At 39.4% G+C, this 19801-nt stretch overlaps 2 protein-coding genes and 1 non-coding gene across 3 annotated transcripts in view; 1 reads left to right on the forward strand and 2 right to left on the reverse strand.

Annotated features, from left to right (window-relative positions):
* Nucleotides 1-333: 333 nt before the first annotated feature.
* Tug1 (taurine up-regulated 1) lies at nt 334-5299 on the reverse strand (the record flags this gene model as incomplete). The annotated part of the gene is made up of 2 exons (XM_060365261.1): nt 334-1986; nt 2934-5299. A coding segment is annotated over one exon (444 nt), but the record flags the coding sequence as incomplete, so codon positions are not given.
* A 300-nt stretch (nt 5300-5599) lies between these two features.
* Morc2 (MORC family CW-type zinc finger 2) overlaps nt 5600-19801 on the forward strand; it is a 47978-nt gene continuing 33776 nt past the window's right edge. Inside the window, exons 1-3 of the mRNA XM_021652247.2 lie at nt 5600-6835; nt 14288-14341; nt 19636-19670. Of these exons, the coding sequence (XP_021507922.1) occupies nt 6768-6835; nt 14288-14341; nt 19636-19670 (157 nt within the window). The 5' untranslated portion in view covers nt 5600-6767. The remainder of the gene's footprint in view (nt 6836-14287; nt 14342-19635; nt 19671-19801) is intronic.
* Nucleotides 11949-12085, reverse strand: LOC132646932 (U4 spliceosomal RNA). The gene has a single exon (XR_009585257.1). It is a non-coding gene; the product is annotated as a U4 spliceosomal RNA (small nuclear RNA).

A 19801-nucleotide genomic window follows, 5' to 3' on the forward strand; every position in this document is an offset into this window, starting at 1 on the left:
ACTGGGAAATGCATCTTTTTATTTTTTTTGCAAATATTACTTTTGAGAAGTCCATGGTTGGATGGCTTGACTTAGGCAGTAAGGTCTCATTGGGTCACAACTCTAATTCTATGAAGATCTTTTCCCTTTTTCCTCCTTACCTACCTGAGAAGCAATCCCCTTAAAAGTTACAACGTTGGGAAGCTATTGCTAGTTCAACTAAGACAAAAGTCAATTCCCCCATTATCACAAATATTTTAGAGGTGCCCTTGACAAACAGGTAAAAATCAAAATGTGTAATGCTCAGATGTAACATGCTAATTCAATCAGTTAATGACAAACTATGAGAAAGGGTGGTTTTAAAGACAGTGAATTTATTATGGGGTCTCTAGACCAATCTGCCAATAATTAAGAAGCACTGGTTACACAGCTCTGACAATTTCCATTCTGTTAAAAAGAATGTTGGAAAAAACCCCACAGCAATCTGTGTTTAAATGATGTACAACACATTGGGCAAAACAGCTAAATGAAACTTCGCTGCATGTCTTAAGACCCTAAAACACTACACTGAAATTTGTATGGAAATGCTTATTATCTATTTTACCACCCACTGGACAACAAAAAAAAATATAAATTATATACACATATAAAAGCAAATGGCTCATTCTACCTATTAATTTGGGGACAGAAGACTATCGGTAAGCTTTCTGTGTCCAGTAACATTAATAAGACTTAAAGCAATTAACAGAAACAAGTACAGATTTGAAATTATTTCGGCTACTCTTGGGAAGAACATGAAAATGAACAAGAAACTCTAAAAAATATTTGTTTCGTATTGTATACCCTTGTTTCTTTTTTTAAAAAGCAGATCATCAATCACCATGGAGACTGATTGTTCCTACACTTAAGGGATGTCATCAAGGGATTCTGATCTAGATGTAGTTATCATGATTGCACTTCAAACACTGTGCTCTATTGGGCACCATATAAATTGGAAACGTGTACATTTTTCAGTCTCCAGCCATTTTAATACTGTGGATAAAGTGAAGGCTAAGGTAATGCCAAGAATAATACTGGACTGGGAGTCAGAAGGACTACCTTCTACTGTGTCACCTTGGATAATTGCTTAAGTTCTTAAACGCCTGTTTTCTCATTTCAAAAAGTGGTGTGACTGTGTTGGTAATTACCTAACTGTATATGAAAGTGCTTTGAACCTGTAAAGTGCTATATAAACAGAGAAAATTACCATATAGGTTCTATCTTGATGTATCAAGAGGCCTTTTCAGGAATCTGGTTGAAGACTTGTGAGATGGTTAGATAAAGGGAGTCCTTAGTAGAGTTTCTTAAATCGGTATGAAAAGTTTTGGTTCCTGAGTAACCCAAAGATGATACTAGGAGGAAATCAATGTGCCTTGGTTTTGATCCCAATGGGTCAGAATATCTGCTTTCTCATTCAGTAGACAGCTAGATTTGAAGTAGGCAAATAACAGGAGTCCAGTGACCTTGACAGGATCCTAGGCAGCTCATTAAACTTTAATCATTTTAGACTGTGGAGTATGGTCCAATGCTGTTCTCAGAGATGATGCCTTTCTTCAGTGTTGACGATTTAAACAAAACAAAACAAAACAAACAAAATCCCCCGGTCCAAGTTTACTAAGTGTCTCTGAAGACTTTAAACTGCAGAAATGAGCTGTACATTTATGGAATAAACTTGGCCTTTTTTATGATAAAATAGCTTTAGTTATTTGGCTTGAAGACTCTTGACTGCATTATAAAGGGCTGTGCTGAATCTGGGCAGAGTAGGACAGGAGTGGAGGTAAAGGCCACATCATGATGGCTGAATGCTTCTTGGGTCACAGTGGTCCACTGGAATGGTGTCTTCTTCAGTAGTAAGGTGGCAGGAATCACCATGGACAAAAATCCAGGTACCAGGTCTGTAGGTTGATGGAATAGAAGGAAGGTCATCAGAGGGTCCAGGTGAACATTCAGCAATCAGGAGGCACAGGACTAGAAGGGGCAGTGAAAAAACAGGTAACAAATACATGAAATTATAATAAACACAGGAGTCTAACACTGGGTTGGGGGTCTGTTGTCAGCATATCAACCGATGGTATTCAAAAACCAGGCTTAGATGGTGATAGTGAAATTACTAGAGGTGAGGTCAGCAAAAAAGAAAAATAAAAGCTGGATGAGCAAATGCTGAAAGTTCTCCCACAAAAGTAATTTTGTAACTGTCTCAGGGAGACACCAAATAGGAAATGCTTTAAAGTCCTACTGTGGGGCAGTTATTTGTGTTCAGACTGCTGGACATTAGTTGGTAGGGAGAAAAAGTGTTTTCAAAATTGGCACAAAAACCGTGAGATTTTTAGATAACATACCACTTTTACCCATAACTTTTTCAGTGGTGTCGTAATGTTGTCTTATGTTCTTGTCTGTTAAAAACTGTCCTAACCTTCACCTTAACAAGTTCTATCTTTCTTTCATTTGACTCTTAGTTCCTTTTCGGGTCATATGGTTGCCAAGATTTCTTTTTTAAATCTAGAATTAACAAATAAAACATGAAAGAAACATGGTTTAGATCTAATGAATTACTTTATCAAGAGTAATGCTATTAATAATGTAGCAATTATGTACACACTGAGGATTAAGGTTCCTTGCTCTAAAAAGGCTTCAACGTTTGGGCAAAGATACATAAATCTTACTTTCAGCATTTGCTATACAGAAAAATAATAAATGCATGCGAGGAATGTTTACCAGATTTTTCACATAGAAGATTAAAGCTATCCTAAAGGCACTCTTTCTAATGTTAGGAGAGTCGCAGGATTGAGAGCATCTTAATTGTAAATGAAATAGGAGAGCTGTGCCAGGTGATGAACCACAGAAGTGCATTTCCAGGGTAAAGAAAACAAAGGTGCAGAAATGGAAAGTAAGGCATTTTGGAAAATGACAAGTACCGTAGCTGACTTTGGATGGAGTGCTGTCAGTTCGCATGGAGGGTCCGGACAGAAACTTGGGTCTTCAAGTTTCCAGAAACAGTGCTGGTGGCAGTGCTTGGTGAGTCGGTGCCTCTTTACTCACAGCAACATCAACAGTTCCAAAATTGAAGAATACAAAACAACCACCTCCAGAGTTCCTGTCATACCTTGACAAGCTCTTCTCAGCCACAGGTCCAGTTCTTGAAAATCTGGAGACCTGGAGTCCATGGTGGCAGCTCCACTGAAAAGCTGCATCTGCTCCAACCACTGCAGACACTTCGTGACCCCCAATCCTGGACATCCATGTTCTGTCACAGAACTTCAAGCTTTTAAGTTCCAGTCGATTTTTCTTCTCCTTTCTCCAGACGAAAGCCTTTTAAAATCACAGTCTTAAAGAGTCTTTTGAGGTACATCCAGATTAATTACAAAAGAGCTAAGACCAACACATTTTTCTCCAAAACAGTCATTTCTTTTGAAAGAAAATCATTTGTCTCTGGCCCTTTGGTAAAGGGAATAGTCAACTTATTTTAGACATTTGAATAAAATATCAGAATTGGTAACATCTAATCATACAAAATACACTTAAATATGTTTGTGTTCACTTGCTTAGAGAGCTGTACCACTTGAGAAGCACCACTCCACAAAACGAAAATGTTTGAAATTCAACTGTTCAAACATTTTTATAGTGTTTGCTGGATAATGGCCTGGAATTTGATAAAAGCAGCTGACAATTAACGAACAAACAAAATGGCATTTTGGCCACTTAAGTCTCACACTTGCAAGCAACTAGAATACAAGGCTGGCCAGGAAAAAGTTAAGCTTCAAATTATTTCCAAATATACTGATTTTGTGGTTTAGCCAGAGCCCAACAAAACTTTTCAGAGAATGTTAACCTTCAATTAATAATAAAAACCAATCCAACCAAACCAAACCAAACCAAAAAAAAAAAAAAAAAAAAAACCAAACAAAAAACCCCAAACATCTTCAGGAATCCAACACCTGGTTCAATCTGTTCCAAGGAGCCCGCTTGCTAAATTCACGTGCACCATTAGCTGGGTTTGGCAGCACCATTTAAAAATTAGCCTGTTCACTATCAACCACATAAACCAGGGATACAAAATAGGAGCAAATGATAGGTGTCAATCGTGGTCATTGAAAACGGTCAATGAACGAAAAGTAGTCAGGCACCAGGACGAGCAGCAGAGAACCATCACTGGGCCAAAGATTACACTTCTTGATTCTACTGAACACATTCACTTCTATCGTAGCTGCTTTAGAGTGGGTGTCATTGTACCATACGCATCAGCCACCCTTCAGGCACCCTACGGTGAGAGGAAAGGTCTTAGAATAAAAGCCAAGCAGTGAAGTCATTATGCGTTAAGAAGCAGCTCACATATACCAGGGACTCAAACGGGGGCTTCGTATTGGTTGTGAAGGGTCCCAAATGACATGTAGGCCTCAGTTTCCTCCCGGTGGCGAAAACTGTTCTGGGTCATGGCTCCCTTTGAAAACTTGCTATGGAAGGAAGGATCGGCTCACTGCCCTAGAATACATTCCCCCAACGTGTTTCTGTACACAAATTCAGGGAGCCCTCCGATCTCCAATAAGAGGCTCCCGGATTTGACTTCAGGGAATGAGCAATTGCTAAGTCTTCTAGCAACTCAAAAGAAAAACAAAAACAATAATCACCTTTTATGTAAACCGACGCTTCCGTAAAGCGCTTTCAATTCCATACACACACTGATAGGCAGAGGAGGAAACTGAGGCGCAGACAAATTACAGAGTGACTTGCCTAAGGTCACTCGACCAGCGGGTGGCTAGGCCCGGAAGCAAACCCAGATCTTCCGACTCCGGAGCTCGAATCCCCACCCCGGAGCTGCCGCCAGAGCTCCCGGCCCCCACTAAGGCGGCATGAGTAGGAAAAGGCAAAGGAGAAAGCCCACCACCAGCCATCCTCCGGCCCCCTCCTGTCCCTCCAACTGGGTCCTAGCAGGCCCTGAAGGGTGGCGCCAGGCCTCCAGGCCGGCCCCGGCCCCCCCAGCCTCCCCCGCCGCCTCCCCGGGAGCGGGGCGGAGCAGCTGCCCGCCGCCGCCGACCACCCGGACGACTCCTCGTCGAATCGCAAAAGCATAGGCCGCCGCCCGAGTTCTGCGTACGAGAAGAAAGACGCGGCGCGAGCGCCAACGGCCACCGGGCGCGCGCCGCGGCGGCCGGGCCTGCGCCCCAAGAGCTGGATGCCAGAGCAGGAGAAAGAGCCGCCAACCGATCGCTCGATCGACCGCACGCCCGCTCCTTCGCCCTACCAGACCGGGGAGGGGGGGAGGGCGCGCCAGGGCTTCTTCGAGTTAGGGGCCTGACTCCCCGGCGACCAGACAAGATGGCTCCTCCGCTCCGCGCTGCGGCTACCGTCCCGGCTGCGTCGCTCGGCCCGCCCCCGGTACTGTTTCTTTAAATGGCGGTGAGGCTCAGGCAAGCAGGAAGAGAGGCGCGCGCCCTCACGTGACGGGGGGCGGCCCGGCCCGGCCAGATCCGGTCACGTGGGCCGCCGAGGCCCGCCAATCGGGAGGCGGAGCCCCGGCGCGGGGGCGGGAAGACCAGCGGCGCTGTGATTGGCCGGCGGCGCGGCGGAGGCCTCGGAGGCACGGGCCGTCGGCAGGGAGCGAGGTGACCCGCGCTGCGTGCGCTGACGGAGACAAAGCGGTGGCCGAGGCGGCCGTGGCGGCGGCGGCGTGTGCAGGACAAATCCCCGACGCCGAGTCCCGTGTTGCCCGCCCCGTCATCGCCTGTCGAGGCGCGGCGCGGGTCGCGCGGGCGGCGGCGGAGAAGGCGGCGGAGAAGGCGGCACATGGTTCCAAGAGCGCGCTGCGGTGGTTGAGTTCCAGTTCCGCGGGGAGGGACAAAGGCATCTGCGAGCTGCAGGCAACGCCCGGTCGCCCCTGCTGCTGCGCTCGCCGCTGCCCCCCGTTCTCCGCCCTGGAGCTGGGACTAGCTCCTCTCTGTCAGGAGCGAGGAGGTGGCCATAGGACCCGGGCCTGCGAGGGCCTGAGGGGCCGAGGCCGACTTCTGAGGAGAGTGGGGGAAGGGCGCACCTGAGGTGATTCGGGAGGGGGGCTTATCATGAGGTGTTTGTGTGGGCCGCTGTGAGTAATTTCCCGCGCCATCTGTGGTGGTGGTTGTGGTATCCGAGTCAGCTGTGTTGGGCCGGGTTTGGGGAAAGGAATCGTCGGTCGGCACCGAGGACCTTTCAGTTGGGAAGCCGGGGAAGCCGGAAATAGCATCTACTGCACCGCACCGCCTCGTAGAGCACCTGTTTGAGGAGCCCGGCGTCTTCGGTGGCGTCTTCGGTGGTGACGAAGTCTTCTGTGGTAATGACGTAGGTGGACCGTCAGCTTTATGACAGAAGTAGGTCAATTTCCAGATTCCTCGCAGGAAAGTTAGGAGACTTAGAAAAGGACTCGAAGAACGTGAAGATGAAGCTGTAACAAACTACCAAGTTGGAAGACCATTCAGAACCATTCGTTTTTTGATGCGCGTCGGAATTGCGTGAAGGAAGCTTGACCCTCGGAGCGCTTAAGGACTGTAGGTTTAGGATGTAGTTCTTCCCAAAATATTACAGCGTAGTCATTGAAATACTTAAATCACTTGCAGCTTCAAATATCTGACTATATTTTTGGATAGATATTAGGGGAAATTTTGTTTCGTGTGTCACTAAGAAGCACAAATTTACCCTTTACTGGACGGAATCCTGAGAAAATCAGTTCCTCTATATATACTTCCCCGTTGACGGGTAAACACTGGAGACTCCTTGCAGTCATGGCCTTCACCAATTACAGCAGTCTCAACCGAGCCCAACTAACCTTTGAATATCTGCACACAAATTCGTAAGTATCTTGTAGGTGTCACTGAGGTAACCAGTTAACTCCTTGGTGTTAATATGGAAATCCTTTCTTCAGAAAATTTTGCTTTTTTGTTCTTTGGCATGTGTCGTTGGATTGAGATGTATCACAGGATTTCTTGAGTATTGAAGAACTGAGATCAGTGAAATATTTGTTGCTAATCTAGAAGAAAATTATTTTCACTTACTGGATCAAATTTTTCTAAATACAGCCTGTATATGGAGTCAGAATATTGAGTTGTTTCATCCAAGTGTTTAATAGGAATCCAACAAAACTGCTCTTTGGATCGCCCACATTTGGATCATCTAGTATCAACTGTTGTACGTCTTTAGTGACAGCCTAGACGATTAGGTTTATAACAAGTATTTCTAACAACGAGAAGAAGATGATGACATATAAATGACCAACTTGGAAGAAGAAGGCTTTTGTTATTTTTCAGCAAACAATTGGCTTTATCTTTTTGGCAAGTTGGCAGTACACCCAGTGTAGTTTATATATGCTAAGCAGGAATGGAAATTTCCTTAAAGTCCTTGATTTAAGTCTTTTCCCAAAATATGTGAAATCACAGAAGCATGCGGTAGTCATGGTTCTTGAGTAAGTGAAGAGATTAACATCATTATAACTCAGTGTGGACTATTTTAGGGTTTGCTTATTTTATTTATTTAAGTCAGTTAGTTGTTTTGGAAATAGGGTCTCTATAGCCCTGGCTGTTCTAAAACTGACTGTGCAGACCAGGCTGGCCTGGAATTCACAGAGATCTGCCTGCCTCTGCCTCCAAAGTGCTGGAATTAAAAGTGTGCTCCACTATGCCCTTGACTAAGTTATCTTGTGGGGCCAAAAACTAGTCTACTAAATACATTTACCTTTTACTTTTGAGCTTAAGGTAAGTAATAGAGTACTGGGATGAAGTAATGACCTAAATGAATAAATGGCTCAGACGAACCATCTGAAGAATAGAGACCATAGACTTGAGTTATCCCATAATAATACAGTGAATTTTCTGAGTCCATAATACAGAAAACTCCTCTGAAAAGTAAATTTTTTTCTGAGTATTGATTTGTCCAATGATGAGAGGTTTTATTTAGGCAGTAATTAGGAAGTTTATTATTATTATTGAGGTAGATAAGAGATGGTAGCCCAGAGATTATCTTGGATACATAGTATAGATCTGGAGCCTCACTAATCAAAGATGCTAGTACAGCCTTTGGCCACACTTTCGGTGTTCCTTATATTTAAGGTACATCTTAAGAATAATCAGGTGAAGGGTATTTAAATGAATTTTGGCCTGACAGGGCAAATTTGGAATTATGGATTTTCTGAAACTTAGAAGACCCTGTGAATTAGCCTTCAAGAGCTCTTATTCCAGTATCAGTACAGACTTTCTTCAAAACAGTAGTGTCATCATTTTGTTGCTTCTGGCCACTCACTGTTTTAAGTAGAAATTTTAAGACAAACCTATAGGTTTTGAATTAGGTCTTGTCTTGCATTTGAGAAAACTGAGGCTCAAAAAAATTATCTTGAAGCTTAGAGAGGCTGCAGAAGCAAATTAAAGGTACCCAGATTTAAGATAGGAAGGTGCATTTGGCTACAGTGCTTAATACTTTTAACCTAATACACAATGCTGACTCTTACCTTGAAGGTTTTGTTTTTCTGTGTGTAAGAGGATTTAACTTCTTGAATGATGTCTTCCATTTTGGTTTATTAACCTTCTGAGGATTATTTCTCCTTTTGCTGTTATGTACATTATTAATAGTATGTGAACACTGCCAAAGCAAAGAAGTAAACTGAGTTACTTGAATAAGGTGATATTGGAGAATTTTCTGTGAATTTTATCTATGTTGTATTGGAACTTTGTGCTTGCTTCAACATAGAAGGGTTGGCATATAGAATTTGGAAACTCTGGAATTTACTTGGACTTCAGATTTGATCTTTGAAATGATTCTACTTTAAATATGTCTATTTTCTTACATGAAGAAAATATTTAATTGTACAATACCACAATAAGGGTGTATTTATTTTAGTCAGGCCTTTACTGTGTAGCCTTGGCTGGCTTTGATCCTCATGCCCTCAGCCTCTTAAGTGCTGGGATTCCTGGTGTGGGCTATAGCAATGAACCCTCAAATTTCTTGTGTTTTAAGTATTTTTGTTTGTTGTTCGGTTTGTTTTTGTCCTTATGACTTGATTGGAAGTTTATTCTTAGAGAAAACAAAAACTTAAAATTATATGTAATAGTAGAATAGTAGAATGGTTCATTAAATCAACTTCAGAGAAGGAAAGATTGGTCTTACAGTACCTGCTTTGTTCTGTTAAAATCTTAAAAATGCCAATTTCAGATGTTACACCTACAAGATTAGGTGTAACACCTGCAAAATTAGGAATATTTTGAATTGTGAAATAAACAGCATTTTGTTTACTTTTCTTTTTATATAGACTTGCAAGCAGAGCCCAGGCTAGAGGAGTAGACATTTTTGTGGTTTTGTGAAAAGCCTGAGCTTAGAAACCCAAAAACCCTATATTTGAATGTTTCATTTATGTGCCTATGCACAGGGCAACTTCTTTGAGCTTCAGTTTCTTCATTTGTGAGATGGAGCTAATATGATAGGTTTGCAGATTATGCCAAATTACAGTCAAATGTTGTTTATTATTCTCTTTATACTATTTTATGTAGACTAAAAATCTAATGCAGTCTGTTTATCGGTGTTATACATTAGACAGATAAATTTTTAGAATGTTTTTAATTTTATTTGTATGAGTGTTTTACCTATATATAAGAATATGTACCACATTCATGCCTGATACCTGGAACTAGAGTTAGGGGTGGTTGTGAACCGCCATGTGGGAACTGGGAACTGAACCTGCGTCCTCTGTGAGAGCAACAAGTGCTCTTAAACCACTGAGCCATATCCACTCCCTAGGCTGATACATTCAGAAGTGTATGTTGTAGAGAGTAAACAGGTTTCAATTTTTTTCAAAATTATATCCATGGTACTTTCTATTGATGGTTATTCTTGGTTATATCTGCACCAAGGCTAGAGGCAAATTCTCATGATAAATTGAAAAAACTAGTTTCTTTTGATAGCATACACTGCTTTTTATGAGATTATACAAGTTAGGGTTTTCACATTAAAGGAATCTTAAGCTCTTAGGTGGTAGGTTTTGTGTCTGCCATTCCTGTAGTAGAAGATTTATTTGATTTGTTATACTCTTATGTAGTCAGGTGAGCATAATGCTTAATATCAGGTGACATTTTTTGTCAATTACTCCTGGAACATTCTGTGACTTGCCTTTGGCATATGGTATTGTATCCATGTGAGGAATGAATGTACAGGGACCAATAAAGTCAGACTTCTGTTTCATTTGAATTACAAGCCTGCTGAAATGTAGGTTGACCATATATTTCTGTGTGATATACCCATATATTTATGTATATATACAGACAGGCACAATTTAAATATTTCTTAGGTTTTTTTTTTTTTTTTTTTTTTTTGAACAAGATCTTACTATGCAACTCTGGCTGTCCTGGAACTTCTGTAGTTCTGGATGTGCTGAATGGAACTCACAGAGTTTCTTGCTTTTCCTTGCTTCCCTAGTGCTGAGATTAAGTGTGTGGGGCACTAGCTTTCAACTATTGTCATTGTATTAAAAAGCTCAGCAAAAATTTTCATGGTTTAGAGCTTGTGGACAACTTTTTTGGTTTAAATTCAGGTTGACTAATTAGAGAAACCATTTTTTATATAACAAGCTAAAAACATGTCAGTTTATTGTTGGAAATGCTGGGCTGAAAAACTGTTTCTTCTGGGTCACAAGTGGTAATATCATGATTGAAAGTATTAGTTTATAAAAAGCCTTTTTGTTTTACCAATTAGCTGACCTTGGATAATTTGCAAATGATATTTAGGTCTATGAAGAAGGTTATTTTGTTATTTTTTTGAGACAGGGTTTCTGTGTAGCCCCAGCTGTCCTGGAACTCACTAAACAGACCAGGATGGCCTCGAACTCAGAGATCTGCCTGCCTCTGCCTCCCAAGTGCTGGCATCAAAGGCATGCACCACCATGCCTGACTGAAAAAATATTTACTCATTATATCTACAGCAGGATATATACTTTATGAAATATTTGGCAAAAAAAGAAACTCATACATCTTTGTGTATTTTTCTGATTTTTAAGAAATATTTAGAACAGCTCCATTTATCGTTTGAGATTCTAAGTATAGTTTCTGATTTTACCAAGAACACAAAAGGCCCTTTAATGGTGTGTACTACCACATGAAAATACTCCTTAACTATATTTTAATATCTATTAGTGCCTGTGAAATATGTATGTATAAAAGCCCGCTCATACTAGTAGCAACAAAATTTGAGGAAAATTTTTTCTTAGATTTTATAAGTATAGAGCACATTTCAAAACTCTATGAAATTTTAACTAGGAGTGATTTGTGCTTGCTCTTTGAGTAGCCTCCTACTGAATTCTGAATATCTCATTTTTATATGAAACAATTGGAAGTAGTGGTTCTGATAATTTTTTTGTTCTTCTGGGGAAGGGTAATATAATTTCCCCCATAATTTTTATTTACAGTTTTTACAACTAAAGGCCAGAAACCTTTTTATTTATTTATTTATTTATTTTAAGACAAGGTCTTATTTAGCTCAGGCTGACCTTGAACTTGATAAGTAGTTTAAAGATTAACTTGAACTTCTGATCATGTTGTACATGTTAGTCAGGTACCCTACCAACTGAGCTACATCCCCAGCCCAGAAATCTAATCTTTTTTTAAGCCAGAAGAATTTGAGCTCTATTTTATAAGTGGATTGGTACTCCATTCTAATATAGTTTGTGGTCTTAATATATTCTGCTCTTATTACCATACTCCAGAGACTTATATTTTTGAGTTTCATTGGCTTATGTTAAAAACATGTTCATGTTTAAATAAATGAACTTTATTAAAAATAAAATTGGCTATTTTATATTTCTACACATCAGTCTGGATTGTATAGAAACCTGATAATCATGTAATTTTCTAGCTTACATGAGACAGGAAGATGACCAGAAACTTGAGAACAAATATTTGAGTTTCCTCTTTTTAAAAAAGTAATTTCAGTCTCTTAGAGACTATGAAAAATTGCCAGTGTTGACTATATTTCAGGTCATCATGGTGAGATACTGGGATAGTTGAATTAGTAATAATTTCACCTCATTGAAAACTTACTAACTGTAAAACAGCCCCTGCTCAAAGCTAGAGTCTTTTAATATTTTTTTTTTTAAGACAGGATTTAGCTATATAGCCTAGACTTGCCTAAAACTTGTCATCATCCTCACTCAGACTTAGGGAATTACAGTTGTGTGCCATAATGGCTGGCTATAGATTGACTTTTCTGTCTTTTTATAGTACTAGGGATCTCAGGTCTTATGCATGCTAGGCAAGTGCTCAGGCACTGATCTAAAGCCTCTGTCTCTAGGTTGACTTTTACATTATCTTTAACAATTCACCTTAATTTCCCAATCTCTCTCTGGTGAGGATTAAATATAAGGCCTTTGCATGCTAGACAAATACTGTGTCCGACCTGTACCCCAGCCTTCTCCCTGTACCAGTGGCACCCAACTTTCCTAATGTTGCGCCCTGTTAATACATTCATTGTATGTGACTCCCAACCAAAAAAGTATTTTCATTACTATTCATAACTATAATTTTGCTGCTTCTATGAATTGTAATGTAAATATCTATGCTTTATGATTTTCAAGTAATAGTTTTGAAATTTACTTTTTTTTGACAGTATCTTGCTACATAGTCCAGGCAGACCTTGTTCTTCATCTTACTACTGCTTGAATTTTGTCATTATAGGCTCCTGGAAATATAGGCATTGCTGCCATAGCTTGTAAACACTTAAGTATTTAAAATAAAGAGATGGCTTTTTTGAAATATATTTATTTATTATTTATACAGTATTATGCCTGAATGTATGCCTACATGCCAGAAGAGGGCACCAGATCTCATTATAAATGATTATGAGCCACCATATGGTCACTGGGAGTTGAACTCAGGACCTTTGGATATACAGCCAGTGCTCTTAACCTCTTAAAAAGCCCAAGAGATGGCTTTTTAAGGGAGGTTTTCTTGTAGAAGTTTTATTCTTACATGTGAAATACTTAACATTTGGGTTTTAGCCAAAAGAATTTGAACTCCATTCCATAAGTGAATCGGTGATTTAAAAAAAAAAAAAAAGAAAAAGAAAAGTCTGTATTGCTACAACATATTTCTTGGTCCTACTGCCTTTGGATTAGCAACAGATACATTCACTGATCTCATGGAAGATATTGTCTTACTAAAATCTAGGAAGTGATAGTTAAACAGTTATTAAAAGTTCATGATTAAAAAAAATGAAGACTAGCTGATGAAAATCAGTTTTCCTGTATAGTTACGTTAGGAGTTTTTATAAACAAATGATTTACCGTGTGTCTAAAACAATTTAAGTAGTCCGAGATATTAAATGCTAGGTATTAGTGTTATATTTCAATTTCAATTTTTAGAAAATGTCACCTTGACTATTGACTAAAACTGAAAAAAACCCAATAATTTATGAAAATTGATTATAGTTTGTTACTTTCTATTTACTTTAAAAGTCAAGCTGGTTTTCTTTATGGTTCTATGTAGACCTTTTCTACTTTATATTTAATGAAGACTGTTGTAGGAAATTACATGAATTAAGAAAGGGTAAATAGAGCATACCTTTTAGTATTTTGTGTTATAAATACCTGTGTGTGATTTGTACCAGTGCAAAGAGGAAACTCATCCTTTTGTGCCCCTGATAAACAAAAATACTTATTTCAAAGAGAGATATTATAGATAATTTTGACTTTCTTAGATGGTGGCTAAAACCAGGTCTTTGTCTAGGATTTTTTGTTTGTTTTTAAATCAAATTCTTCTGGAAGGATAAAAATTCGATGTAATCTTCTGGGAAGATTAGTTTTTTAAGTAGAGGCTTCAGTTTTCTCTTCTAGAAGCTTCTGCAAGTTTGGGTTTAGTAAATATATCTATTCAGAATTAAAGATATTTACCTGTTAGGATGTATGTTTCCAATTCCTCCAGTGTAGAAACTCTTAGTTGCTTAAAGCAATGAAAGATAAATAAAGGTATTTTCCCTTTTAGATAGACTGTTGTTACTTTCAACAGTCATGTAGAAATTTAAATATTGTTTAAGGGGCGAGGGTTCTCAAAAATGGGAAGAATAAATATTTCTGAATAAATGTCAGCTCTTGATTCGAGAGCAGTTAGCTCTAGAAATGCTTATGTTATGGAGAAGTTTAAATTTAGTAGTGGATATCAATACTGCACATGAGGACTTTGGGTTTTTTTCTAAAACTGCTTAAATGTTATTATAAGTTTAAGGCTTATGTTTAGTTCATAATTCTTTTATTGATTCTTAAAATTTATTATTTCAGAACCACTCATGAATTCTTGTTTGGTGCTCTTGCTGAACTGGTTGATAATGCAAGGTATGTAGTCTTCCAGTCTGTAATTGCTTGGAATGGAAACTTTATGGATCATCAGGACCTTTGCTCTCTGATGACTTGGAAAAAAAAAAGTTTTTGTTATATTTGTTGCAACTCCTGAGAGACTTGTTAGCAAGTATTTTTATTAGGACAATAATTGACACTTTTCTTCATTGCCTTAAATTCATCCATTACTCTTTGTAATCTAGCCTACAAATAGGAAACTAACCACTTCCAAACCACTGTCCCTTGTGTATTAGAGTGAGGTAATTGTGAGAAGTAGGCATTAAGATAGGAACTTGAGAGTCAAACTAATGAGATATATAGGTTATAATATTAAATTGTTCTTTATCCTGAGTGAGGTATCCCAGAAGCAGAAAGATACACATGGTATATACTCACTTATAAGTGGATATTAGACATACAATATAGGATAAACATACTAAAATCTGTATACCTAAGGAAGCTAAGCAAGAAGGAGTACCCTGGGTAAGATGCTAAATCCACATTCAGAAAGGCAAACAGAACAGGACAGGAGCCTACCACAGAGGGCCTCTGAAAGACTATCCAACAGAATATCAAAGCAGATGCTGAGACTCATAGCCAAACTTTGAGCAGAATACAGGGAATCTTATGAAAGAAGGGGGTGATGGAAAAGTTGGAGGGGACTGGAGCTCCAGAAGGAGAACAACAGAACCAAAAATTCTGAGCCCAGGGGTCTTTTCTGAGACTGATACTCCATCTAAGGACCATGCATGCAGATAGCATAGATGTAGCCCATAGCAGCTTAGTCTCCAAGTGGGTTTTCTAGTTAGGGGAGCAGGAGCTGTCTGACATGAAGTCAGTGACTGGCTCTTTAATCACCTCCCCTGAGGGGAAACAGCCTTACCAGGCCACAGAGGAAGACAGTGCATCCAGTCCTGATGAGGCCTGATAAGCTAGGGTCCTATGGAAGGGGAGGAAGATCACCCCTATCAGTGGCCTGGGGGAGGGACAAAGGAGGAAAAGAGGAGGGAGAGCAGGATTGGGAGGGGATGAGGGAGATGTCTACAGCTGAGATACAAAGTGAATAAGTTATAATTAATAAAAATAAATTACTAAAAAAAGAATATTCATTTATGCTGCCCCATACCACTGAATGTCTTTAAAACTAGGCCAGAGTTTTACATCTCCCAAATACATGTTTTATTGCAAGTAGATGCTCTTTAAACAATGTCTTCCATTGTGGGTTTTTTTTTTTTTTTTTATTTGTTATTTTTGAGACAGGACCTCACTATGTAACTGGTTATCCTGGTTCTCACTGTGTACACCAAGCTGACTTTGAATTTACAGAGATCTTCTGATCTCTGCCTCTCATATGCTGTGTGCTGTGTGCCACTATGCCTGGTCTAGACTCTTCCATTGTTAGCAGCAGTTTTTGGAAGGAATCATGTTTCAGCCTTTCTTACATTATGTTTGTAGTGTTGGAAGAATACTCATATTACTGTATAAGACCAAATAAAAGTTTGATGTTGTTCACAAAGAATTAAGTTCAAAAATAAGATTCTATTTATAGTTATATTATGAAAATATTGTCTTAGTTGTATTGAATGTAAAATAAAATTCAAACATTTATTGACTAATGTTGATAACTAATGTAGGAAGAAGAGGGTAGGAGTTGATGGTAGAATTTGAAACATCCTCATTATTGAACTTATAATTTGTAATGTCTGTATAGCTGACATACACTGTTAGTACTTTTTGTCTGTCTTTTGAGACAGGCCTTACTGTATAGCATAAGATCCTCCTGCCTCAGTCTCTTAAGTGTTGCCATTACAGATGTGTGTTATCATATTTGACTTTTATCATTGCTTTTGTTATTATATGCTTGTTACCTGCCTATGGAAATGTACTAGATGACACATTATTTAACTACAAAATTCATATTTTGTTTTAATCTTGATTAGTTCATAATTTTCCCATGCAATTAAAAAAGTTAACTTAATTATGTTTGAATTGCTGCTTATTAACTTAATGCAACTAAAGTGTACTGCTGCAGCAGATAATGTTTTGAGATAGGGTCTCATGTAGCCCAGAGCAGAATGTCCTTAAACTCCTCATTCTTCTTTTTCTCCATGCTGGAAATTGAGCCCAGTGTTTCATGCATGCTAAGCCAGCACTGTACCAACTGAACTACATCCTCAGTTTCTCAGCCTCATATTTTAGAGTATGCTTATACATAGGTACATAGATAGGTTTGCATATCTTTTTTTAGTTTTTTTGTGGTTTTGGTGCTACAATTGAACCCAGGCCTCAAGTGTACTAAGCATGTACTGTACCACTAATCTACATTCCCAGAGCTCTGTGAATTTTTAATAGAATTTATTTTTCATTTAAAATCAATGAAAGTGTGTGTTTGTTTATCTGTAGTTGATAGAATTGCACTAATGTAACTCCAGGCCTTTCAAGAGGTCATTATGCATAATCAGATTTGTATGATTTCAGATGATGCTGGAATCTAATGAGATTTCTTTCAAGAATAGGGAAGATAAGATTGTGGGCTCATATAAAGAACTCAATAAGTTAAACAGCAACAAATCAAGTAATCCAATTTAAAAACGGGGTACAAAGCAAAACAGAGAATTCTCAATATAGAATGACAGAAACACTTGAAGACATACATGCTCAGCATCCTTAGTCATCAGGGAAATGCAAATCAAAACAACCCTGAGATTGCACCTTGCACCCATCAGAATGGCTAAGATCAAAAACTGAAGTGACAACACATGCTAGAGAGGATGTGGAGAAGGGGGAACCCTCCTCCATTGCTGGTGGGAATGTAAACTTGTACAATCACTTTGGAAATCAATCTGGTGCTTTCTCAGACAATTAGGAATAGTGCTACCTTAAGATCCAGTTGTACCACTCCTAGGCATATATTCAGAATATGCTCAAGTATACAGCAAGGCCATTTTCTCAACCATTTTCGTAGCAGCTTTATTCGTAATAGCCAGAATCTGGAAACAACCCAGATGTCCCTCAGTTGAGGAATGGATACAGAAATTGTGGTACATTTATACAATGGAATACCGTTCAGCAATTAAAAACAAGGAAATGATGAAATTTGCAGGCAAATGGTGGGAACTAGAAAAGATCATTCTCAGGTATCCCAGAAGCAGAAAGACACACATGGTATATACTTATAAGTAGATATTAGACCTATAATGTAGGATAAACATGCTAAAATCTGTGCACCTAAAGAGTCTAAGCAAGAAGAAAGACCCTGGGTGTAAGATGCTAAATCTGCATTCATAAAGGCAAGTGGACCTCAGAAGAAGGAGAAAGCAGGGAACAGGACAGGAGCCTACCACAGAGACCTCTGAGAGACTATCCAGCAGGGTATCAAAGCAGATGCTGAGACTCATAGCCAAACTGTGGGCAGAGTACAGAGAATCTTATGAACGGAGGGAGATAGAAAGACCTCGGGGCAGGGCGGGGAGGTGGGGGGGAGACAGGAGCTCCACAAGGAGAGCAACAGAACCAAAAAATCTGAGCCCAGGGATTCTGAGACTGATACTCCAACCAAAGACCACACATGGATAGAACATAGAACCCCTGCACAGATGTAACCCATGGCAACTCAGTGTCCAAATGGACTTCCTAGGAAGGGTAATAGGGGCTGTCTCTGACATGAACTCAGTGACTGGCTCTTTGATCACCTCCCCCTTAGGGGGTGGGAGCCAGCCTTTCCAGCCACAGAGGAAGACGATGCAGACTCCTGATGAGACCTTTCAGGCTAGGATCATGTAGAGGGAAGGATCACCCTTATCAGTGGACTTGGGGAGGGGCAAGGGAAGGGCCTACAGTTGAGATACAAAGTGAATAAATTGTAATAATAATAATAAAAGATTGTGGGCTCAGGAATTGATTTATTCATTACAGTGTTTATGCCATGAGGCCTATGGTGGATTATATCTTTTCAAATGTTGGTAAGAAGGAAAAATAGAAAAGTTGGAATATCTTTTTGTGGTTGCAGTGAAGTGAGTGAAAGGGAATAAGTATTTGAATTTTTTTTTTTTTGAGTGTGTAAAGGGAAATATTTTGTGCTCTAGGAATGGCTGCCATTCAAGAATGAGGACCTGAGTCCCCAGCACTTGTAAAAGCCTGGACTGAGAGTATATGCTTGTAACTCCAATGCTTGAGGATGAGGAGACAAGAAAATCCCTGACATTGGCTGGCTAGACAGTTTAACTGAATTTTTAAAAACTAGGTTCAGTAAAAATAAGGTAGAACTTCCAATGAGATAGCTCAGTGGTCTGCAGCCGAGCTGATGACCATTTTGAACATACATGATAGGAAAGAACCAACTCTTCCAAATTTTCCTCTGATCTCATATGCTCCATGACCAGCATACTAGCACACAGGATATTAAATAAATGTATAAAGTGGAGAGCAATGAAAGAAGACACCTAATATCAACCTTTGGTCTCCACATGCATACTTGCCCAGGTACACTCATATGTGTACATATATGAACATGTACACATACACACAGACAAGTAATATTCTTACTGAACCATAAACAATTCTTACAGTGAAATCAAGATTTAAGGAATATATCCAGAGAGGTTGGGCATGTAGTTCAGTTTGTAAAATATGTACCTAACATGCACAAATTCTATGTTCCATCTCTAGCACTGTAAACTGAGCATGGTGGGACACACTTATATTCCCAATGTGGTGTTTGGTTTGGTTTGTTTTTTTTCCATACAGGGTCTCTCTCTCTCTGTGTAGTCTTGGCAGTCTTGGACTCACTTTGTAGACCAGGCTAGCCTCAGACTCAGAGATCCGAGTGCTGGGATTACATGTGTGCGCCACCATGCCCGGCTATATTCTCAGTGTTTAGGAAGTTGAAGCACTAAGATCTGAAGTTCAAGTTCATCTGTTTTAAAAGAATGAAAATCCCAACCACCAACCATTCGATTTTTACCAATGAAGACTCAGGAGTCTGCAATAGTCATCCTTAGCTACAGAGTGAGCATGGAGATACTAGGATGTATGAAACTCGTAAAACTGTATCGAGGACCTGTGTGCCATGTATCTTAAATAGTTTGGAATATTGAAATAGCTTGAAATAGTTCATACATATGTCAGGGAAATTGTGTGATCAAGTGTAAAAACAAAACTTATATATGGCCTTTTTCATAGCTTGAACAAGTCAAAATAGTATGGATTCCACTTAAAATACTTGTATTTTGCTGATTGATACTTAATATTTTTATTTGTAGCTCAAGGTTTTCCCCCCTTTAATTTTGCAGAGATGCTGATGCTACGAGGATAGACATTTATGCTGGTAAGCCAGACTTTAGACCTTCTATTGCTAAGTTTTCTTTTTCTTAACTTTTTTTTTCAACTGTGTCAAAGAAGTGAGTGGGAAGTAACCGGTTTCTGGAGCCTGGAGATGGCAGAATTACTTCATGTTAT

Source organism: Meriones unguiculatus, chromosome 12 (assembly GCF_030254825.1).
Source record: "Meriones unguiculatus strain TT.TT164.6M chromosome 12, Bangor_MerUng_6.1, whole genome shotgun sequence".
Classification (NCBI taxonomy): Eukaryota; Metazoa; Chordata; class Mammalia; order Rodentia; family Muridae; genus Meriones; species Meriones unguiculatus.